Raw genomic sequence first — 25,039 nt, 5'->3', positions numbered from 1 at the left:
CTATTTACCCTGCTTGTAGCAGATCATGAATTATCTTTCCACGGCGTACAGTTAGTATATCATTTTCTTCTATGGCTCTGACTGGTCTCTTCCCAGTAAATGCCGACACCATAGCACCCAATTCATCTAACTGACTCAATAACGCAGTCACATCCCATACTGTCTGTTGATTAGCTCCGGCGAGCATAGATAATAGAGCCCCTTTTAACAAACTCGGTGCGTTTTTTATTAGATGGCTGCGCATCCCAGCAGTGAATGCCTCAGTATCAGGGCCAGCAAACGCGACTCCTGGTGCGACTTTATAAATAGCTGATTGACGCCCATTTCTCACAGCTGCTGAATTGGTTCAGGAGCTGTCAGCCAGGATCTATCAATCTCTTCTGAGTCTCTAGCATCTGGATATGCGTGTTTTACAGCATTTACTACCCATTCTACGATCGAGACTATCGCTTGATTTTGTGTCCCTCGTAACACATTCCTTACTTTAGGATTCGTAGTGATAGAGCCTAAATTTTTAATCTCTACATTCGTCAACTGACAACTATCACCACCCTCATCCCATATACATAATATCCATTGCATCAAGCTCTCGCCTGGTCTCTGCCTATACTGTTACCAATTTCCAGAAACTCTGTTTGTGTAAAATCACGTACGGTTCGCGTTACCCTGTGCGGTCCGCCTAGGTGCGCTTTGGTTTTATTTTGAACAACCGGTCTTGCGTCTATTATGTCAAAATTATTATTTCTATCATTTATCTCATCTGATTCCATGCCGTCTTCCCCCAAAACATCATCGTCACTGTCTGAGTTATATACAGAGCCGTCCCATGTTTCTGGGTTCCAATCGCCGTGCATTATGGCTCGTATTTTAAAAGAGGAAACGGGATGTTTTTCCCTTGTTTTCGCCTTCTATCATGCACCAAACGTACGGCTAAAGCGGTGCATTTATTATCCCGCTCGTCCGCACGGGACGCGCCATTTTCCATGCATTCGCGAGAGATACTTTGCTTTTCTTGTAGATGTTCTATTTCTTGTTTAAGTTCCCCACACTCTATGACCATACTTTGAACTTTATGGTCTAACTCGTGTATTGCGGTTAATAAAAGCCATCCTAATTCACCGGCGGCTATTCGTTCCTTCTTACCCCTGTGTTCTAGCCCGAGTGCCAAAACCGCCTTTTGCACATTTGAAGGATTAACTTCTCCTTCTAGCTCGGGCCACACACTTGGGGCCGTGTATGTATTAAATAACTCGGCTATGGGCATCCATGACAGTGCGCGTGACCAACCCGATATACGTAACGGTACGCTAGACCTTCACCGCCGATATTATTTGAAGCATATTTATTAAATATACATTATAAATATATATATAGTTTATTAATATAGCCACAATCCTGCCGACTATGCCAATTTGTTTTCCGATATGAGGTTTTAGCTCCTCGAAAATAAGTTCTTTTAAATTGCGGCATTTTATTTAACCTGGATTTAAATAATTATAAATTAAAAAGGTGTTACCCCCCCAGCAAGCAATGACGGTTTATAAGATTACATGACAGAGAAGATGAACTTAGCTTTTGTTTAATATCGGCTTACGCTGCATAAATAACGGGGGAAACACACCGCAGTACTCAGTCGTGTGAGGGCCTTGCGTGTGGAGTTTGCGGTCATCGTCACAACGCAGGAAGGATTTCTCGGACCAATTAGACGTAGTCTCCTGTAGTCCGGCCGTCGAGTCTCCCAATGGCTGGCAATCCTCCAAAAGGTTATATAGGGTTTTCCATGCGCAAGCCCCCAGGTGGCACAGAGCCCATTTCCAAACAAGGACTGAAGATTTTAGCTGACATCAGACAGCAGGTTTAAACAACACCCAGTACTCTTTAGGCTGAAGCACAGGCCTCCAGCTGTCCCTGTCTGTCTTATCCTAATGCCTGGCCCAGCAAATCTGAATGCTGACACTCTGTGCTAAGTCTGGCTCAGCTCTGCATGCTTACAGAAAATAAAATGAAAAATACATTTATACAGTTTAATACAGAGATAGTGACAATAATCTCAATATTATAACAAGATTTATATAACATAAAATAAAGGACAAGTATTGTTTTCATAAAAGTTTTAAAGTAAAAGTGAAAGTAATGCATATGTAACAATTCCCATGAAAAATAACAATCTCTTTAAATTGTATATCTGGGAAACCAAACCCGGGGTGGGTAAGTGAAGCAAGCAGGGGGCGGAGCCACATTGTTCAAATTATAATTTAGTGGACCAGAACTGAAATAAAAGTAAAATAAACTGTCTGAAGAGTAGAAGTAGACAATATGGAGAATGAGACTGGTGTTGTCAGGCTGATGTTCACCACACTTGTCTTTGTGTATAACACACATGTAATAGTATGATGTGATATGTGTGTTAAGAAGGTCCAACACAGACATGAAAGGCGCTATATAACAGATCACTGTGAGCACACAGTGGATACATAAGTGAAGATTTTACTCCAGTAAGGTCCAAGCTGGGGACATCACAAAGCAAAGCAGCTGCTGGACTTCATTGTTCTTGGCCCCGTTGCATTGTGGATACTCCATCCATCATCCAGCCCGCTATATCCTAACACAGGGTCACAGGGTTCTGCTGGAGCCAATCCCAGCCAACACAGGGCGCCAGCCCACCGCAGGGCACACACCCACACACTAGGGACAATTTAGGATCACCAATGCACCTACCATGCATGTCTTTGGACTGTTGGAGAAAAGCCAGGCAGACACGAAGAGAACATGCAAACTCCATGCAGGGAGGCCACAGGAAGCAAACCCCGATCTCCTTACTGTGCCACCATGCTGCCCATTATGGATACTCTCCATTTAGAAACCTGAATGCCATGATCACTTTGGAGTTGAGGTGGTCTACGTTTCTCACAAACTGAGGAAGAGTGTGCTATATTGAGGAGCTCTGGGCTGGTAGGTGTGTGAAATGTGACTACTTACGGGTAGCACCAGACCTTCTACACCTGCTCTGGAGCTTTAAAGGCCCATCTGAGCAGAACCAGGATGAGCTGGAAATCAAGGAGTGGACTGGATGGGAGCTCAGCTGGTGCAGAAGGAGAGGGGGCTGTGTGTGGGTAAGTGGGCCAGCAGCCAATGGCTAACTAGAGCTACTGCTGTGGAGTAGAGTTAAGTGTTTGGGATTCTACCTCCTTGGGGTCTCTGTGTCTCCCCTTTCTCATATTTAGCCTTTATTTGTAAGCAAAACCTCCTATTTTGTTGCTACTTGTGGCCCCTTTTAATATTATGTGGGTGTCTAGCTCTGAATTTAATGGGACGTAGTGCTGTGAGGCCCAACTCCCCCATAATGTTCAGGCCTTATTCCCTTTAATCAGTTCTAACTCAGCTTGACTTATGTTCTTGAACCTTCTACCATCTTAGTGTTCCACCAAAGTATTTTTGCAAACCAAAATGAAAACTAAACAATTGCTCACCAGAAATAAATAAAAGTGAAAAAAGGTCCAAAGAGTAGAACTAAACCATATGGAGGATGAAGCTCATGTTGTCATTTTGATGTTCACCACACTTATCTTTGTGTGTAACGTACACGCCACGGTGTGGAGTCGCCAAGTTAATTAAAAAAAACCCGACGGCTGTAGTGTTAGCTTAGACAAGAACATCAGTGTGTGTGTGTGTGTGTGTGTGTGTTTGTCCGAGTCCATCACTGTCTGCTCTTACACTGAGCCCCCTCACATCCCCTGTCACCTCGTCATCTGGACAAATGTGGCAGTGCCAATCTAAACGCTAAGCTAATGATGTGCCCACCTGCTGCCCGTGTCCACCATGAACTGCCTGAATTGAACCTGCAGCTGCTCAGTTTAGAATCACAGGCCACTCGGGTGATAAATGAGGTGGACATCAACTCGTCACATTTACTGTGCCACACGTACTCAAGTGAGGAGCTGTAAAGAACAATTGTGGCTCTCAGGGTAACTTTTGGCTTCTTTAAGTTTTTCAAATGTTTCCCAGTTGTCCCCCTCATTCCTGTTATGTTTGAATTTATTTTTTAAACTTCCTGAAGTATCTGTCACTGTGAGCCTTCACATTTTCGTTTATGTCATTCTGTCACCATTACAGATAAATTGTCCAATTTCAAATGAAGGTTTTGATGTCCTCTCTATTAGTGTTGAGGTGCAGACTGAGCTTCCACAGCACGACGGTAGTTCAGCATGGGAGGCTCATCAGGTGACGTTTGAGGTGGTGACACAACTAAAGCAATGGTCCTGGGAGAGTCGGCACTCCATCTGGTCCTGGCACTTAATGGACAGGCTGTGCGGCAGCTTTGTGAGATCTCAGCTCACTTGTGAACTGAGGATGAAGAGCTGATGAAGATACTGCAGTGACGATGTGGCGGAGCTCAGGTTTGAAAGAATGACCTGCCTGCCGCAGACACACCAGTGAAGAGATGGAAAGGACTGACATTATGTGACAGAACGGTGACTCCATTAAAATGAAGCAGTCTGAGATAACTGGGGTCCAGTAGTCAAAGAAAGGAAAGCTAGAAATGACACTTCACAGGTCACACAGAGCAGAGGACGACATCACGTCCCTAAGGTAAGACGCTGGGAGACATGCTGAGCTCCTGTGTGACAGCAGGAACCTCAGGCCTCTGATGTCACCACTTTATGAAGAGGGACGGTGAACTTCACAAGGATGATCACTTGGAATGGCTGCCCCTACGGCGTGAAGGACAGAGTCTTACTGCAGAAAGGTGAGTAGGCTGCTGTGCTCCTTCGTAATCCAGAGGATGGTACACCATCAACGTCTTCATGGTCTCCAATAAGACCAGAACCAGATGTGAAACACATAACAGTGTGTGATGTCCAGACACCACCCTGCATGAAGCAGAAGACCACAAACAGGCTGTGGTACCAGGGCCTGACGTGAGCGAGAGTGTCTTGTGCCCAGAGATACCCCTACATGAAGAGGAGGGCAGCAAACCACAGTGTGTGGTACCTGAGGAACATCAGATTGAGTCACAGGAACAGAAGACATTTACCAAACGAGAATAGATAATTAAATCCATCAAGGTCGCTTCTTTAGCTAATAGGTAAGATAATAAAAAGCTTCTGTCTGTCTGCGAGTGTGTGGTCCCTCTGAGCAATCTGATTGGTCAGTTTGGCTTTGGTGGCTCACTGCTATGGGAGATGGACCTGATACTTTAGGGGTGCAAAGGTCAATTCCTGACTGTGACCCTTTAATATATTTTTACAAAAAAAAAAAGAAAAGTTAAAGCATTTCAAGAAAAATGATGTTGGGCCACTAAAATCTAATAGGGTGCAAGCCGAGTCGCCTTTAAAGAAGGGAAGCATTTGCCAGAATAGAAATGAAGTTCTCACAGCGGGTAGTGACGGATGTAGTGGAGAACCTTTTTTATTTGTCTATTAACTTTTTCAGTTATATTTTTTTGTCTGACTGCGGTAAGTAGGGTCTTCCCATGGGCTCACCACCTATGGGAGGGGCCAAGGAGGTCAGGTGCAGTGTGAGTTGGGTGGTGGCCGAAGGCGGGGACCTTGGCGGTCCGATCCTCGGCTACAGAAGCTGGCTCTTGGGACGTGGAATGTCACCTCTGTGAAGGGGAAGGAGTCTGAGCTAGTGCGTGAAGTTGAGAGGTTCCGACTAGATATGGTTGGACTCACCTCAACGCACAGCTTGGACTCTGGAACCAATCTCCTTGAGAGGGGCTGGACTCTCTACCACTCTGGAGTTGCCCCCGGTGAGAGGCGCTGAGCGGGTGTGGGTATACTTATTGCCCCCCGACTTGGAGCCTGTACATTGGGGTTTACCCCAGTGGACGAGAGGGTAGCCTCCCTCCGCCTTCGGGTGGGGGGACGGGTCCTAACTGTTGTTTGTGCGTATGCACCGAACAGCAGTTTGGAGTACCCACCCTTTTTGGAGTCCCTGGAGGGGGTGCTAGAGGGCATACCTTCTGGGGACTCCCTCGTTCTGCTGGGAGACTTAAATGCTCACGTGGGCAATGACAGTGAAACCTGGAAGGGTGTGATTGAGAGGAATGCCCCCCCGATCTGAACCCGAGTGGTGTTTTGTTATTGGACTTCTGTGCTCGTCACGGATTGTCCATAACGAACACCATGTTCAAGCATAGGGGTGTTCATATGTGCACTTGGCACCAGGACACCCTAGGCCTCAGTTCGATGATTGACTTTGTGGTCGTGTCGTTGGACTTGCGGCCACATGTCTTGGACACTCGGGTGAAGAGAGGGGCGGAGCTGTCAACTGATCACCACGTGGTGGTGACTTGGCTTCGATGGTGGGGGAAGATACCGGTCAGGCCTGGTAGGCCCAAACGTGTTGTGAGGGTCTGCTGGGAACGTCTGGCAGAGCCCCGTCAGAAGTAGCTTCAACTCCCACCTCCGGCAGAACTTCGACCACATCCCGAGGGAGGTGGGGGACATTGAGTCCGAATGGGCCATGTTCCGTGCCTCTATTGTTGAGGCAGCTGACCGGAGCTGTGGCCGTAAGGTGGTCGGTGCCTGTCGTGGCGGCAATCCCCGAACCCGTTGGTGGACACCGGCGGTGAAGGATGCCGTCAAGCTGAAGAAGGAGTCCTACCGGTCCCTTTTGTCCTGTGGGACTCTGGAGGCAGCTGATAGGTACCGGCAGGCCAAGCGGAATGCGGCTTTGGTGGTTGCTGAGGCAAAAACTCGGGCGTGGGAAGAGTTTGGGGAGGCCATGGAGAACGACTTTCGGACGACTTCAAGGAGATTCTGGTCCGGCGTCTCAGGAGGGGGAAGCAGTGCAGTGTCAACACTGTATATGGTGGTGATGGTGCGCTGCTGACCTCGACCTGGGACGTTGTGGGTCGGTGGGGGGAGTACTTCGAAGACCTCCTCAATCCCACTAACATGCCTTCCAATAAGGAAGCAGAGCCTGGGGACTTGGAGGTGGGCTCCCCCATCTCTGGGACTGAGGTCACTGAGGTGCTCAAAAAACTCCTTGGTGGCAGGGCCCCGGGGGTGGATGAGATACGCCCGGAGTTCCTCAAGGCTCTGGATGTTGCAGGATTGTCTTGGTTGACACGCCTCTGCAACATCACATGGACATCAGGGATTCAGGAGGAACAGTCTGGTTTTTGTCCTGGTTGTGGAACAGTGGACCAGCTCTACACCCTTAGCAGGGTCCTGGAGGGTGCATGGGAATTTGCCCAACCAGTCTACATGTGTTTTGTGGACTTGGAAAAGGCGCTTGACCGTGTCCCTCGGGGAATCCTGTAGGGGGTGCTCCGGGAGTATGGGGTACCAGACCCCTGGATAAGGGCTGTTCGGTCCCTGTACAACCAGTGTCAGAGCTTGGTCTGCATTGCCGGCAGTAAGTCAAACCCGTTTCCAGTGAGAGTTGGACTCTGCCAGGGCTGCCCTTTGTCACCGATTCTGTTCATAACTTTTATGGATGTTGAGGGGGTCCGGTTTGGTGGACTCAGGATTGTGTCACTGCTTTTTGCAGATGATGTTGTCCTGTTTGCTTCATCAGGCCGTGATCTTCAGCTTTCTCTGGATCGGTTCGCAGCTGAGTGTGAAGCGGCTGGGATGGGAAGCAGCACCTCCAAATCCGAGACCATGGTCCTCAGCCAGAAAAGGGTTGAGTGCCCTCTCAGGGTTGGTAGCGAGATCCTGCCCCAAGTGGAGGAGTTCAAGTATCTCGGGGTCTTGTTCACAAGTGAGGGAAGAATGAAGCGTGAGATCGACAGGTGGATCGGTGCGGCGTCCGCAGTGATGTGGGCTCTGCATCGGTCTATCATGGTGAAAAAGGAGCTGAGCCGAAAGGCAAAGCTCTCAATTTACCAGTCGATCTATGTTCCTACCCTCACCTATGGTCATGAGCTATGGGTAGTGACTGAAAGAACGAGATCGCGAATACAAATGGCTGAAATGAGTTTCCTCCGCAGGGTGTCTGGGCTTTCCCTTAAAGATAGGGTGAGAAGCTCAGTCATCCGGGAGGGGCTCAGAGTAGAGCCGCTGCTCCTCCGCATTGAGAGGAGTCAGATGAGGTGGCTCGGGCATCTGATCAGGATGCCTCCTAGACGCCTCCCTGGTGAGGTGTTCCAGGCACGTCCAACCGGGAGGAGGCCCCGGGGAAGACCCAGGACACGCTGGAGGGACTATGTCTCCCGGCTGGCCTTGGAACGCCTCGGAATTCTCCAGGAAGAGCTAGAAGAAGTGGTCGGGCAAAGGGAAGTCTGGGCATCTCAGCAGCTGTTGCCCCCGCGACCCGATCTCGGATAACTGGAAGAGGATGGATGGATTGATGTAAGTAGGATGAGTTCATTCAAGTATGCAGCCCCTCAAGGTCACTCCGGACTTGAAGTATCAGGTATCTCTCTGTGTAACTTAATACAGGATGTCCATATATGGCCTTATTTATATTAGATGAACACGTCATCAGCTGTATGCTAAACATACATCTGTACATTCATACACTCCCATTGTGAGACTACTGGGCTGATCGAACCCCAGCTGGACTAAATCTTCAGATAGAAAGAGCAGCAGCCACACCAGAGACTAGTGTGAACACCAATACAGACTCTGGAGAAATGATAATAGAAATACTGAAATCAAATCAAATAGCCATTTACTGTCAATTCACTATATGTGCAGAACATACAGGAGAATCGGAATACTGTTTCTCTCTCAACCTCGCAATACATCCATCCATCCATTGTCCAACCCGCTGAATCCGAACACAGGGTCACGGGGGTCTGCTGGAGCCAATCCCAGCCAACACAGGGCACAAGGCAGGAATCAATCCCGGGCAGGGTGCCAACCCACCGCAGGACACACACAAACACACCCACACACCAAGCACACACTAGGGCCAATTTAGAATCGCCAATCCACCTAACCTGCATGTCTTTGGACTGTGGGAGGAAACCGGAGCGCCCGGAGGAAACCCACGCAGACACGGGGAGAACATGCAAACTCCACGCATGGAGGACCCGGGAAGCGAACCCAGGTCCCCAGATCTCCCAACTGCGAGGCAGCAGCGCTACCCACTGCGCCACCGTGCCACCCCTCGCAATACAATAAAATATAAAAAAGTATAGAAGTATAACAAGATAAATAACATTACAACTTATAAAGTAGACCTGTGTACAATGTGCAATAGTCATTAGTGCAAAAGCCACTTACAGTAAATTAATAAGCAGGGTTGCCTAAATGAGTCTGCAACTTTTTGTCATTTGCATTCTGTGTAACCAACTAGCAGAGCAATTCCAATTTTCTTTCCACACCTGACTGAATTATTTCAGATTTTTCTTTTTGTTATTTACAGTCTCTTTGGACTTTGCCTTTTTAGCATGAATTTTCATGTGTCCCTGAAGATGAGTTTTCTGTATGAATGTTTTTCCACACTTAGAGCCACAGTACGGCTTTTCTCCTCTGTGAGTTCTTACGTGTCGATGAAGACTGCACGGTTGTATGAATCGCTTACCACATTCAGAGCAACAATATGGCCTTAATCCAGAATGAATTCTGTTGTGTCTATGAAGGCTGCTGTTATCGGTGAATAGCTTGTCACAATCAGGAAACGAGTATGGCCTCTATCAAACGTGTGTTCTTATATGTCTGTGAAGATTGCTTCTTCGTGAGAATTTCTTGCCACATTCAGAACAGGCATAAGGACAGTCTTTACTGTGGACTTCTGCATGACGCATTAGACCGCCTGTGTCGGAAAATCTTTTGCCACATTCAGGACAGCAATAGGGCTTCTCACCAGTGTGAACTCTTAAATGCCTGCGATAATTACTGCTATCTGAAAATTGTTTGCCACATTCAGAACAGGAAAATGGCTGTTCTCCTGTGTGCACTCTCATGTGTGTCTGAAGATGGCCTGTTTGTGAGAACCGTTTGCCACATTCAAAACAGGAAAATGGCTGTTCTCCTGTGTGCATTCTCATGTGTGTCTGAAGAATGCTTGTTTTTGAGAACCGTTTGCCACATTCAGAACAACAATATGGTTTCTCTCCAGTATTAATTATTTTGTGTTTGAAAAGACTGCTCTTGTCAAAGGAATGTCCAGCATGTGGTAAACAACGGCATAAACCCTGTCCTCTATGACCAATCATGTGTGTCTCAAGGTGGCTCACTTGTGAGAATCGTTTGCCATCTTTAGACAAATATGGTTTCTCTACAATGGGAGTTGTGGTATGGCTGCATTTTGAAAAGTTCTTAAAACATTCAGAATGGTGGTATGGCTCCTTCCCTGTATTATCTTCCCTGCGTTTCTTAGGCATGTGACTATCTGAGAATTGTTTCCCACCTTCAGGACAGTGATACGGTTTCTTACTCCCATGAATCCTTCCATTATCTTTAGAATTCAATTTGTATTTAAATGTTCTCACACACTGTTGGCGGATTGGATTTAGATTGTACAATCCTTGAGTTTTGATGACATCGATTCTTGTTAGCTTCACAACAGGCTGAAATCTAGGGTGCTGAGAGGCCGTTACCAAGTCTTTTGTTGCAGATGCCAGTTTCTTCCTATTCTCATTAGGTTGTTTAATTTGTGGACGACCCTGAAGAGAGGAGAAGTTGTCATTCTCTTGAAAATCTACAGAAATAAAAATAAGAGTTATAGTTTTAAATGACTAATATTTAAAATAAAATAGCACTACAAGAGATTATTCACTATTTAACAGTATATGCCTTTTGCAACCCACTTTACAAAAGCATGCTAATGGAGTTAACACTTCAACAATCCCAACATTTGCAGAATGAATTAACAAACACATGAAGCCATATTAGGATGCAGTTACCATGGACCAGGAACAAGCCATGAGCAACTATCATTAATGGCTTGGTGATGGCTTGAAAAATAAGGAGCAACTGGGGCAGCAAGGGTGGCCAACATGACCTGCAGATCTTTTAGAGAAGACCCCATACAGAAATGTAAAGGATGATAAAGCCAGTACATCTACATGCACAGTGATAACTGTGCTAATTTATTGGAATAAGTGTGAACTCCCGTCCTGGGCGATCAAAATTATTAGACAGTAAGCCACATAGTATATTTACATACTTCTTTCGGCTGCTCCCGTTAGGGGTTGCCACAGAGGATCATCTTCATCCATATCTTTCTGTCCTGTGCATCTTGTTCTGTTACACCCATCACCTGCATGTCCTGTCTCACCACATCCATAAACCTCCTCTTAGGCCTTCCTCTTTTCCTCTTCCCTGGCAGCTCTATCCTTAGCATCCTTCTCCCAATATACCCAGCATCTCTCCTCTGCACATGTCCAAACCAATGCAATCTCGCCTCTCTGACTTTGTCTCAAACCGTCCAATTTGAGATGACCCTCTAATGTCCTCATTTTTAATCCTGTCCATCCTCATCACACCCAATGTAAATCTTAGCATCTTCAACTCTGCCACCTACAGCTCTGTCTCCTGCTTTCTGGTCAGTGCAATCATCTCCAACCCATATAACATAGCTGGTCTCACTACCGTCCTGTAGACCTTCCCTTTCACTCTTGCCGATACCCATCTGTCACAAATTACTCCTGACACTCTTCTCCACCCATTCCTCCCTGCCAGCACTCTCTTCTTCAACACTCATCCACAATCCCCGTTACTCTGTAGTGTTGATCCAAAGTATTTAAACTCATTCACCTTCGCCAACTCTACTCCCCTTATTCTGACAATTCCACTGCCATCCCTCTCATTCACACACATGTATTCTGTCTTGTTCCTACTGACCTTCATTCCTCTCCTCTCTAGAGCATATCTCCACCTCTCCAGGGTCTCCTCAACCTGCTCCCTACTATCACTACAGATCACAATGTCATCAGCAAACATCATAGCCCACGGGGACTCCTGTCTAATCTCGTCTGTCAACCTGTCCATCACTACTGCAAATAAGAAAGGGCTCAGAGCTGATCCTTGATGTAATCCCACCTCCATGTTGAATGCATCCGTCGCTCCTACCGCAGACCTCAGAAAGCAGGAGACAGAGCTGGAGGTAGCAGAGATAAAGATGCTAAGATTTGCATTGGGGGTGACGAGGATGGACAGGATTAGAAATGAGGGCAATAGAGGATCCACTCAAGTTGGACGGTTGGGAGACAAAGTCAGAGAGGAAAGATTGCGTTGGTTTGGACCTGTGCAGAGGTGAGATGCTGGGTATATTGGGAGAAGGATGCTAAGGATAGAGCTGCCAGGCAAGAGAAAAAGAGGAAGGCCCAAGAGAAGGTTTATGGATGTGGTGAGAGAGGACATGAAGGTGATGGGTGTAACAGAACAAGATACAGAGGACAGAAAGATATGGAAGAAGATGATCCGCTGTGGCAACCCCTAACGGGAGCAGCTGAAAGAAGAAGAAGCAGTGCACAAAATCCCATGGTTCATCAGAGACATTAGATCTTTAGTGAAGTTATAACTATGAGTTTTACAGTTATTTGATTAATAAAGAAAGGCTCAGGCATGTATTTTTCTTTTCTATAAATCGCGTAGAAATAAGACTGATATTTATCCAGCTCGAGGTCAGGAACAAGAAGTAGAAATAGATTTATACACACACTGGGAGGCCAGAAATATTAAAGTACCCTTTACTCCTTTTACTTTGCCCAGTCAAAATTCTAGAGTTTTTCTGGAAAAGAGAGACTGATTAAGCCTCATGAAATGCAGAAGGACCTGCCATTATATATCAGACATCAAATGCTAGGACTTCAAAATATTTGCTTCATGTCCAGTCCTACTCTGAAGACCACAATCTAGCACAGTTACTAATTGTTCCGTATTTTAAAACCACTACACTAAATAATTTCTCATGTCACAGACACACCAAGCTATGGAGTATGTAGTTGAAGGAAGGCGGAGAATTTCTTCCATTTGAAATCAACTATCCCATCCTCTTGTTATTACCTAGAAGGATGGCACCTCTTGCACACATTTAAATTCAAGAGTCAACAAGTTGTTCTTTATGTTGCTATACAAACCAGACAGGTTCCCCAGTTAATGTCAGAGATTTAAGCCTCTCTAACTTAAAATTATTGATGCTAAATTTCTGCCTTCTTGTTTTTCATCCATAACCTAACCTTTTTTAAAATCACATTTCTGCTATCTTAACACAGTCCTTTGTCATAAATTGGGTATTTCATTTTGCTAAACACAAAAAAGGCCATTTTGCTGCAGGTTATCAATAGAACAGAGTTTGAAGTGGGGTATGTTTATTTGTTTAAAACGCTATATACTTGCTCCTTTCCTATAACAAAAACAAGGTAGGGCTGTCCCTTTGATGTTCAGCAAAAAGAAGCATTTGAAGAACTATTCAGAATATTTTCTTATGCATTATGATATTGGAAGACCTCTCACATTTAATGACTCATTTGTACTGATTGCTGATTGGAGGCAGGCATATACAGTGCAATTTTATGGGCTCAAGAAAGGTTGGAGGTCTTCAGAACAAGACACACCCAACTGGGTGCAGCTTTACACTGTGAAGAAGGAGATTTCACTGTATCTCTGTTTCTCCAGCATGTCGACATTAGCTAACTTCATTACTGGCTTTTGCAGATTAGGCCAGTGATCTTCATTGCCAGTGAAATTGGAATTTTGCCATCAACACTGTCAACTTTCTTGAAAGACGGAGCAAAAAAAGAAAAATCTCGGGTTGCCAATATATGTGAACTGCTGCATTTGAAGACGTCGAAAAAGCCGTTTTTATGTGGTTCAGTGATGCTCGTTCAAGAAACATTCCTATTAATGCGGCACTCATTCAAGAAAATGTGAGGTTTGTAAACTCTCTTGGGCCATCCCTCAACTAGACAGCACGCCGAAGAGCGTCCCGAAGTCCAAACTCCGTGTCTATGGAAGACTGTTTATCTGTTGCCGGGGTAACAGTCGGCTCAAAGCTGTGTTGCATCTCTCCACCAAAGCAAATAGAAAAGATATCAATGGGTGATATGCAAGGAACATTGTAAATGCAGGTAACAGGATTACTTGATCACTGATCAGGCCATGACCCTGCATGACTGCTGTGTCTGAGTATAGGAGAGTGGCAGATCACACTACAATAAATAACTGTGCCGTTCCTGTTTCAAGCTGAATAACGCTGGTTTTGCTAAAGTACTGAGACTCGGCCTCATGTTTTGGGGTGCAAGACAGAGGACTTATAGTGCAACCCTGATCTTTTAGGATTTGCTTCTGTGTCGCTTCACTGCAGCGATAGGAGCCTGTTGTTACCCTGCCCCGGCAATGGACAAACAATCCTCCACAGACGCTGCAATCGCACTTCGGGACGCACCTCATTGTGTCGTTCCCGTTGGGTGGGGAGGGTCTCAAGAGTTCAGAAACCTCACAATATGAAAAAGGATGATTCGGCTCCTGATTGATAATTGTGTTGCCCACAACATGCTTCCACATTTAGATAATGTTCGTGTTGAATTCCTCCCACCCAACTACACAGCAGAGCTTCAGCCATTGGATTTGGCCATCATTTGCACCCTGAAAGTGTTTAATCGCAAGGAAATGCTGAGAAAAATTATCGTAGGCATAACTTGTAGGCAGGATTTGATTAAAATGAACGCAAAAGAAGCTATGGAAATGATTGCAAATGCCTGGACGCAAGTTAATAAAGCACTATAGTAACAAATAAATAATCTCATTACAACAAAATGTTTGTTACATCGAAATATTTTTAGGTCCCTAGGAGTTCGTTATAACGGAATTTTACCTGTTTATTCTTACCATTAATTGATAATATAATGACAGAGGTTGAGTCTGCCCAAAATACCTTCTTTCAAGCTGTGTGTGTGTGTGTGTGTGTGTGTGTGTGTGTGTTCCTCCTAGCATTTAAAAGCAAATATTGGAACTGTGTCACCGGACCACAGAGTTTAAGATACTTCAGCCAAATTTTTGTTGGAAAAGTATGCATGAAGATGTTTGGGATTATACAAGCTACATGTTGGACTGCTCCGGTATCATTACATTCATGGGAGCAGTAAACCATGGACTTTATTACTGATATGCCTTCCTCCAAGGGTTTTAAGACAATTTTTGTGGAGGCAGATTGAGTTTTGAAATGTGTGCATCTTATTCCCTTCTACTAAACACCTGGTAGGTGTCTTTCGACAGGGAGGTCCAGATCTAATTATGCAATTTATTACGCTATAACTTATTCAGTTTATTACATAGAAAATCACTCGAAAAATTCCGGACCATCGAGAAGTGTGGGAACTGACGACATGAAGAATCGTCTTTGTGCTGAACTGGAATCGTCCCTGCATAAATCAAAGTCACCCAGATGATCTGGATCTGCATAATTAGATCTGGACCACCCTGTAGAAAAGACTGATAGTATCTATGGTTTTCTGTATCAAGATGTATCAAACCGTGGTCTTCTATTTATTTCTCGCTTCTAGAAACTATTCTGTCAGAGATTTGGTTGTTCTATAAAACTTTAAATGTTTGGTTATCAGCCAAAAGCTAATGGGCAAATGTAAAGAATTAACAGAGGCCTACAGAAACACTTGTGCTGTTTGATTGGTCCTAATCAAGATGACTGCGTTGATTTTCTACCCATTGCCGACTCTGCTAGGAATGTACCAGTTCACTCTGCTCCTACAATGTCACCATTTGAGTGCCTGTATGGTTGTCATTCTAGATTCCTTGAGTCACCTTCCTCTCTACTTTTCCATCTATTTTTAAATAATTGAATATTTAACAGTTTTATGAAAAGTTGAATTTGCCTCAAAAACTTTTTGAAAAGCTCTTAGCCAAATGATTTTCTGATTACAAATGTAAGGCTACTCCTATCGTTAAAGTTGGGCAAAAGGTACGGCTAGAGACCCAAGACATCAGTCTACATAGTGACCCTTTTTAAACTGATACAGCACCAGAATAGTATTTATTTTGAGAAGATCATGCTTTTAACTCTGATGTTTCCTTCACTCCATGTAGTTTTTTGATGGACTCATTCATGGTTTTTTGGTGGATGGACTGTTTTGAATTTGCGCAGTTTGCCTTAGCTATTTGGCTTAGCTCCATCGCATGATGTCATCTTGCCTCCTTATTTAAGATGGTGGCATGGTATCCTCACTCTTTTACCTTTGTCATAATTGGCCGTGTTCTTCATATTTCATTTTCATTGACAGATACTATTCTGTTCCATTTATGTTAATCAGTTTGAAACGGCTTTGTTTTCCTGTCTGTTTTAACTCATTATGTGATTAATCATTTGTAAAATGTTTAATTAGATCATAACTGTGAATTTATTAGAGCCACCACTCAGTGAACAGTGCTACAAAATAAAATTACCTGAACTGAATAATTTTTTTCTAATGCTCTAAAATGGATGAGAATTTCAAAAAGATTTCAAGTACTGTACCAAGTTGTATTTTCAAAAACTTCAAAAATAAAAAAGTCACCACATCACAAAGATCAGCCCCTTTTCATACGGGGCAACTGAACTGACAGTAACCAGGAAATGGCTAAAAGCATCAAAATCCTTTAAAACTAATTTCATTGAATGTTTCACACGTTTTAGATGAAATTCTGCTTTAATTAACAATTTTGTTTGTTTAAATCAGTAAAGTTCAGTGACCCAGTTTTCTTCACATTCACAAAGCCTTTGCAATTTCAGAATATATAATGATAAATGTGAACAGGACTGGTTTATCCATTCACAGGTTTTGCACTCCACTGATGCACAGAGATTCTTGCACACAGGCAGACGTGAAACACTTTCATTCAGAGGGGTCTAAATTGTGCAAATTTATTGAACAGTCAAATGGGTGACATGTCTACTCCACAATACTACATATGGAGAAAGTAAAAAGGCAATACATTATTGTTTGAAAGGGTTTCTTTAAAGAAAGTTAGAAACAAACAGATTTGAGTTTTCTTTGACTTCTCTTTAAATTTGTCTAAAATCTATTAAAAGGTTTTCTTCATAATAAAGACATTAAGCTAATGATTATTATTAAAAAGAGATACAACCCAAACCAAGGAAATTGTGAACTGATAGTGTTGGGTGAAAAAACTGCACGAACAACTCAGCCAGGCCTCCTCATTCCAATCCAAAGGATTAATTGTTTCTGTTCCTTATACTTTAAAAATGAAACCCGTATTTTTTAAAAAGCCTTTGTTTCTAAGCAGAGTGAAAATAGATAGATAGATAGATAGATAGATAGATAGATAGATACTTTATTAATCCCAATGGGAAATTCACAAAAATGCAAGAAAGCACCCTTCAGGTAAATCATAACTGCCTTATTTTATTTTAGCACATACCTTCTCCAGTTTGATTTGGACACAATTTCTTCTCGGGCCTCACTGTGTTAGTCTTCGAGGATTCTGACGGCTTGTGGGCTTTACTGTCCTTCAAGTAGCAGCGTCTGCCCAAACTGGAGCCCAATCTGTTTAAGTCTTCATCTGGGCCCATATATTGAGGATTACAGTCTTTCACCTGCATACGGTTTATAATTTTGCGGGGTCTCTGAATGTTAGTCCTACCCTTTCTTTTGTTCCTCTTTTCAGAGACATCCTCTTCACATTGATGTTCTTTCTCTAAACTCTTCTGGCCAGCTGGATACATTTTTGGCATCTTCTTCATTTTCTCTGTATAGAACACAAGGTTTAATTAATTCAGAAGTGCAATACAAATGTAACACATTTAAGTCCCATTTTTCTATGTCCTCATCAGTAAAGAAAGAAGCCAAGTCAAGTTATTCACCGAGACCACATGGGCAGAGTAAGTAATCAATCTTCATACCAGGTGACCAGATATGAAACAGTCTCAGGGAGTGTGTCATGCCTTTACAACACACCATTATGACTCTGCACCATCTGTTGATATTAGGGATGTTATGATATTAGAACTTTTGTATGTGATATACTAATATAACACAATTTTACAATGCTGGATACCCTTTGATACGACAGCAAACACAGAAATCCTATTCATCCCCTCCCATTAAAGAAGTACTGGTATTCATAAATCTCAAAGTATAATGTAAGCCTTGAAATGTAATGTGGGGCAGGGATGGAGACCCCCAGTGCAACAGCACAAGGTAGGGTTTACAATCTTGGTGGGAGTTTCAGCACAGAGTTTATAAAGAATGATATATCATGAACTGTCTGATTTATCTTAGCATCTGCACATTTCTAATCATTCTGGGAATTTAGTTGAAAAACACTGCTTAAAATACATAACAGATATTAGAATTCAAAACATTATTATACTGTTGAATTACTGAATTCCAAGATTCAGGATACTTTCATTTAAATAAAAACTCTTTAAGATGTTTTTCTAACAACATGGTTTTAAAGTCTAGTTAATCACAGACCAATTCTGTTTGAATTGCAACACTTGCTATTGCAAGATTTAAATCTGCATCATTAGCTGGTTAAAAAAATATTACTGAAGAGCAATATTTAACAGAATAGTCAAATTAAATCAAAAAATCAAATGTCACAAGCTTGTCGTGCTTTAATTTTCTAAATCTGCCCCTTGTTTTTACCAGCTTTGAAGCTTCCAGTGTGAAATCAAACTTGTCAGTTCAACATTTATCCTTTACTTCAGAACTCCTGTTAAGCAGCATTTATTGAACTGCTTTAGATGTTTCTTACAAAAGTAAAGACACCTTGTTATTGTTTGTGTATAAATCCAGAATTAGAAAATGACCTGTCGTCACTCATGTGTGACTAGGGATCACCTGCAGAGATTTGTTCAGGTGAGAAATACCAGCCCAGGATGAGAGGGAGTGCTGCTGCTAACTATCTCCTCTTCTTTATCTACAATGGAAAGAGACGCCCAGCCGAGGAGTCACCACACCCTCAGCTTTTATCTGGATAGAAGAAGAAGGAGGCCATCTTGCACAGTTGTGTGTCAACAGTATTCACTACTTTGATTGAACATTCAGTACTGTTAGGGTCCCGGAATTTTGTTAATAGTTAATGTTAAGGAAGGTTTATACAAGTTAGGCCTCAGGATTATGTTAAAAAACAGGGGCATATGAAGGAGGAACTTAAAATCGCTGGTCAACTTGTCTAATGTGAAACTGCAACAAGCTTACAAAATCCCAAACCATTATTCAAGTCACAGCCTTCATTTAAATAATCTTAGTGAGATGAAGGCAGTTGGCGGTGTGTCCCTGTAAAGATGGCCGCCTAAGGTGAGACACCCAATGTCTGACTTCAACTAGCCTGCGACTCGCTAAGATAAATTTAAACAGATTTGATTTTGTTTTTAGTCTTAGGGGCAGACTGTGTGTGCAGGAGAGCAGACAACCAGTGAATGTTTCCCTGAAGTAGAAGGCATAGAGTTAAGTGAAGAGGAATAAGAAACTGCAGGTTTTGAACCTAACAAAAATAAGAGATGCTCCTCTTTCTGTTTCATGTTTCAGATAGCAAAACAAAAGGGGAAAAAATAAAATAAAATAAAGGGTGAAGATTGCTGCTGAAGAGCTACAGCTGTTAACCCTTTGTACACCACAGACATCATCAGCAGCATACCATTAGCTGTTAGAAACAGGGCTGAGCACGACTCTGCTGAATGGTCGTTTAAATTAACGTGGTTAGGTGATGAGATCAGCGACTGTGGTTGGCAAATCTGACATGCTCCAGGATAAAAATACTCTTCAAAACAACTGTTGTTATCAACAACTTTGAAACAAGTTTCAAGTTTATCAGCTTCATCTTGTTTAAGTACACTCTGCACACATCACAAATATTTTAGTAATTAACACATTAATAGGAGTTTATTAAACAGCAGCACCTCCCAGTATTGTGAGATTGGCATGGTGGAGGCCTTGTGTACCTTAGTCTTTCTTAACACTCCATTTGTGCTTCTGATTAACCAGTTTGCTATGGGTAACCCTAAAGGGCCTGGGGGTATGGGGGGGCTTGGTGTACCAGAGTAAAAGCGGCTCATTATTGACCTTCATGAATACTCTAATTAAATGAAAGTGGATCTTGTGCAGAAGAGGGATGCCAGTCCTGACAGCTCACCTAAGAGTGGCACAAAGAGGTCACCTACACATCCCACCTCACCACCCTGGTCCAGTGCAAAACAAAAACAAACAGAAGTTATTGGGGTACAGGAAGAAAACCAGAGTACCTGTACTGGGAAGGAGCCAGCTATAGACCATCATATGGTACACTCACATTCAAGTCCACAACCACACCAAGACAAGTTAGATTTCCAGGCCACTAAACCTGAGCATCTTTAGAGAAGTGGAGAAAATAAGAATAAAAGAGCAGACATGGAAACTGCATAGAGACTTAAAAAACAGGTTGAGATTCAAATTCTTTCTGACAGAACTGTAAGGCAGTAACACAAAGTTGCCCGAGGGACTCCTCACCGCTCTTTCAATGTCACCAACCCCGCAACTGTCAGAACTGAGCGCCGCGGAGTGACAAGAGAAACAAAGGCAGAAATCAAAGCGTCTTACGTGTGGAATGGCCGTCTGCTCGATGCCGGAGATTCGCGAAGGAAACGACAAAAGAACACTCGGAGTGGAATGAACAGGCGCCAGCGGTGTGACAGGGTGCTATGAACTAAAATTTGGGATTCAGCCACGTGAAGTGAAGTGAACCGCTGATACGAATGAACCGCAACGTCACGCGGGTGGCCACAGGAGGATTCACTCGAGCAAAGTTCGGCGGGGGGCTAACGAACACAAACTCGCCGCGCGCGGTGATTCTAATGGAGCGAATGAAAACTCACACGTCCATAAAGCGCATCTCCAAAGTACTTACTGTCTGCCTCTTGGCGATGAGATTCTTTCTGAACTCGATCACACTTCTGCCTCAATCAACAAAAGCCTTGAGTCAGTGTACTGTTTCACAAAGTGAGAGAGATGGCGAGACTGTAGCAGTGTGGCTTCAGGAGCCGTCGCATTGGATGACGTCAGCCTGTCGCCGATTTCGGGTCACGTGCCAGTTGAGCGCGCATACGCTGTAGCTGGAGAGAGGCTGGGTGGCTCAGTGTCCTGCTGCCTTATAGGAGCCTATTAAACCAATAATGTCATCAGAGAAGCTGCGTTTGTCTGAGGCTGCCACTGGGCCGTTTGTTTTTGTGATCATGAACTGAGTTTTTTTTTTTTTAATTACAGTAAGATTTCCTGTAAATAGTTCTTGTAAGATTTAGTAAAGTTCTTAGTGTCATTTTTGTTTTTCGATACAACAATAATAATAACAATAATTATATATATAGCATAATAAGAAACTTTCATTCCTCCAGGATAAGTGTGGGTCCCTCCTCTCTTTCTTCTCTGTATCTCTGCTATTTCCAAAGAAATCCGTTTTAATGGCATACTCTGAAAGAAATGCTCACCACCTCTTTTCTACCTTTAAGCCTCTTTTAAGTCCTCCTGCTTCTCCAAGACCTTTGTCATTCTCTCCTGATGATTTTGCTTCTTTCTTCTCTTTCAAAATCACCAAAAGACCCCAAAGACATCTTCTGAGTCTCCTCTGTCATTCTCCTCTTTCATCCTTCACTACTGTAAATGACTCTGACATTTTAGACCCCTGTGCTCTAGACCCCATTCCTTCACACCTTTCTACAGTCCATCTGTCCTTCATTGATCCCCTATATCTTTACTCTTTCCAATGCCTCACTGAACCCCAGTAACTTCTCCACTGCTTTCATCCTTATGCTGAAAAACCCTCTCATCTCATCTGCCCTTGAGAATTACCATCCTGTGTCCATTCTGCCATTTCTGTCCAAAGCCCTAGAACACATAGTCCATAAACACCTCTCTTCATTTCTCTCTGACTATAATCGACTAGATCTACTTCAGTGTGGATTCTCCAAGGGTCCCTCTACTGAGAATCCACTGATTTCCGTCACAAATGCTCTTAGATCTGCTCGACCTCCTTCTCCCTCCTCTGTCCTCATCCTCCTTGCTCTTTCATCAGCCTTTGTTATGGTTCACCATCCTCATCTCTTCTACTAATTAAATTGGAATAAGCGGCTCTGCTTTGAACAGGTTCAAGTCCTCCCTCTCAGATCGATCCTTTTGTGTCTCCTTGTCTAACTCCTTGTCTTCTTGACAGAACATTTCTACAGATGTGCTTCAAGGACTGGTGTTGGGTTCACTTTTCTTTTCCTTGTACATTTGTTCCTTTGTCAATGTTATTTCATCTCATGGCCTCTCCTACCACCTCAGTGGTGGTGACTCACAGATCTCCTCTCATTTCTCTCTTACAGTCCACTGCTTTCAGCCGAGATCTTCAGTTGCCTCCGTGCCATCTCAATCTGAATGAATGATCAGCACCTTAAAGTGAGGATCTGATCAAAGACTTTGTAATCGGAAAAAAAGTAAGAGAACACTTTTCAAATATAAATAAAGTGGAAGGATACAAAAAAAACATTATTTTCATCTTACTGAAAGTTTTCTTTCATTTTGAAAAATAACATTTTATTTTACAGTTTATTATTGTTTATATTTTGAATTAGATATTATGGGGCCACCAAAATCTAGTAAGGGCTTGAATCCAGCAACATCCCTGTATTCTTTTGTAATCCTTTTTATGTGTAAATTTGCTTTGTTGTGTATTCTAAATTAGGAAAGTAACCTGCTTAATAAAGCCCTGAAGACACAGCCTACGATGAATCTCAGCAGAACAACAAAGTATTTCCATAAAATTCTCATTATGCTCAACTAATGTGGAACTGAACTGACAATACAGCCCTGTGAGCGGTGGATCAGTACGCTCAGTTCAGATCGAGCTGTGCTGTAAAGTGGAGTTTATTTTATTTTCTTCATTAAGCACACATGCAGTGCGTCACATCAGCTCAGATATGATATCACACACTCCATAAATTATTAACGCTTGTGTTAAACAGATTGATCAGCACCATAAACTGTGTAATAAAGCAGACTTTCAATACGCATGTGTGCAGATCAGGCGGGCAGCGCAGATCGGGTAGTGACAATGGGTCCAGCTGAAGGGGTCTGCGATTGAGTAGGTCACTGGACAGCCAAATGGATTGCAGTGTTTTGTCACCTGGTTTACTGGACTTGAGTCAGATAAATCCTCCCTCAACCCTGACCTTCACCATAATGTAACCGGGTGTCATCACTGATGTATAATATAAAGCAACACCCTCCTCAATGGAGTGGAGCTCTGGAGGTCCGCACTAAGAGTCTGTTGAAAAAGTTAAATGTAAGATTAGGATAAGAATGGTTGGCATCAAGAAAGGCATTTGGTGTTTTATCAATTCATCCTGCTTTATCAAACTGTACTACTGTAACACAAACTGACAGATCTGTGGTCTTCTACTATACACAGAGTCAGCAACTTTAACAGCTGAAAGAAATCCCCACAAAATAAGGAAGAAACTAACTGTGTGCAATGAAAAGACTTGCGTTATGATATACAGTATATATATATTTTTTTGGACACGCCTCATAGCTGTATTTGTAACAATTTTGAAAACCCTCTAATAACACAGCTTGAAAGCATAAAGGTGTATGCATGTAGTAAATCAGTTATTTGAAGGATAATATGAATAACAGCAAGTAATCGCAGATTTAAAAACATGTTGCGAATTGGGAAACCACTGAATATCTGGATGTCAGGTCACAAACACCAGGCCAACGGTTCAAAGACTCCTTCAAGCACTTCATAAAAATGAACAAACACTCCAGACAAATGTCACACATCACTGTTATAAACTCAGGCAAACTCAAATTTTAAAATGTTATGTGTTTTCACCAAATAAACAAATCATGTAGCACTAGGACTCATGGCCTCTGTGTACCTTCACAGTCCTTCAGACTTGATCAGAAAGCAATGTATGCGTACCGCCACCTTTATTTTAGTAAACCGGTCACCACCTCCACAACCTGATGGTCGTACAATACGACACACACGAATTCTGATAAACGAATAACACCCACACAGAATTTTGAGTCAAAATTAGCCATATGTTCCCATGTATTTAGCCCACTTCTGTCATCTCAGCGTCTATTGCAACATTACATTATTAATGCATATCTAAAAGTTGAAGCAAAATGTCTCTTTATTAAATCGAATGACATGCAAAACTTAGAAAGGAACATATGCGAGGTCTCATTGATCATGTTCAAAATTCAAATATCAATAGTTCAGACAATTCAAAGAAGGTAAAGCAGTAATATTACCATCATCATATCAAGGTAGTCCAAGAGCATTGGAACAGTTATATCATAATGCAACTTTCCTTTTCTTACATTCCTTGTAAATGTGGAGGAAAAGACCATAAGCTTTATGATGACCTTTTTATTGTTTGTTTTTTTAATAAAACATATTACAGCAACACAGAAACCTTCAGCATTTTACCGAGGCAGAGAAGTGGTGCGCTGAGAACATTTCTGTGTTCAGGAGGCACATCTCACTCCCTGCATTACTGTCAATGGACAAAGACGACATTGAGGAGGCCCTTCAGAAATTTGAGTTGCTCTCTGAGTTTCCAGAAGAAGATGAGAGGTCTTTAGACCCTTCATCATCCTTTTTTCAGATATGGAAGACATGCATCTGTTTTTAGATAACATGAGAGGAAAAAGGAAAATAACTGTGTTTAGTGAGAAAACGTATCAAACATACATGTGCGTCATTGTTCAGTTACAACCTACAATTCTTGTTCTTTATTTTATATATTCTTTAACTTTTTTGTAATAAATGTTGCAAACCAACTTCATCTTTGCAGTCCATTGTCTCAGATCTGCACGTCTTTGTGTTATGTATTAAATAATGTTTTATAAAGCAGGGCAAGGCAATTTTTATTTTTAAAGCACATTTACAACAACAGCCAGAACTGAACCAAAGTGGTGTACAAGGAAAGGTAAAAGAAGCAGTTCAAATATACTGTATGTACACAGCACAAAACTGCAAGAATAACCAACCGTTACATAAAAGATAAACCCACACCCGTACATACATATTGATAATCATGAATGTACATGAGCCAACATATACAACACAATGTCAACCTCTTGCAGGGTCAAATGGACACAAGAAGAAATAAGACTTTAATGATGACTTAAAAATGGCCAGTGTTAGAG

General features: G+C 42.8%; 3 protein-coding genes across 3 annotated transcripts in view; all 3 read right to left on the bottom strand.

The window, feature by feature from the left end:
• Positions 1-25,039, bottom strand: part of LOC114642082 (zinc finger protein 883-like) — a 422,053-nt gene that overhangs the window by 237,830 nt on the left and 159,184 nt on the right. The gene's annotated exons all lie outside the window — the stretch shown is intronic.
• LOC114643402 (zinc finger protein OZF-like) overlaps positions 1-25,039 on the bottom strand; it is a 719,868-nt gene that overhangs the window by 654,282 nt on the left and 40,547 nt on the right. The window lies entirely within an intron of this gene.
• On the bottom strand, positions 9,136-21,061 carry LOC127526411 (zinc finger protein OZF-like). Its single transcript, XM_051921854.1, has 3 exons — positions 20,748-21,061; positions 17,280-17,606; positions 9,136-10,602 (listed from the first exon to the last, which is right to left on the bottom strand). The coding sequence occupies exons 2-3, from the start codon at positions 17,599-17,601 to the stop codon at positions 9,596-9,598; spliced, it is 1,329 nt and encodes a 442-aa protein (XP_051777814.1). The 5' UTR covers positions 17,602-17,606; positions 20,748-21,061; the 3' UTR covers positions 9,136-9,595.

The sequence above is a fragment of the Erpetoichthys calabaricus genome (assembly GCF_900747795.2).
Source record: "Erpetoichthys calabaricus chromosome 1 unlocalized genomic scaffold, fErpCal1.3 SUPER_1_unloc_27, whole genome shotgun sequence".
NCBI classification, from domain to species: domain Eukaryota; kingdom Metazoa; phylum Chordata; class Cladistia; order Polypteriformes; family Polypteridae; genus Erpetoichthys; species Erpetoichthys calabaricus.
This window is presented reverse-complemented; position numbering and strand designations above follow the sequence as displayed.

Excerpts from the sequence above, each read along its gene's own strand:
- LOC127526411 (XM_051921854.1), bottom strand. The coding sequence starts at position 17,601 with ATGAAGAAGATGCCAAAAATGTATCCAGCTGGCCAGAAGAGTTTAGAG. Across the intron at positions 10,603-17,279 it reads TCCAAATCAAACTGGAGAAG|ATTTTCAAGAGAATGACAAC; the intron begins GTATGTGCTAAA and ends TTATTTCTGTAG.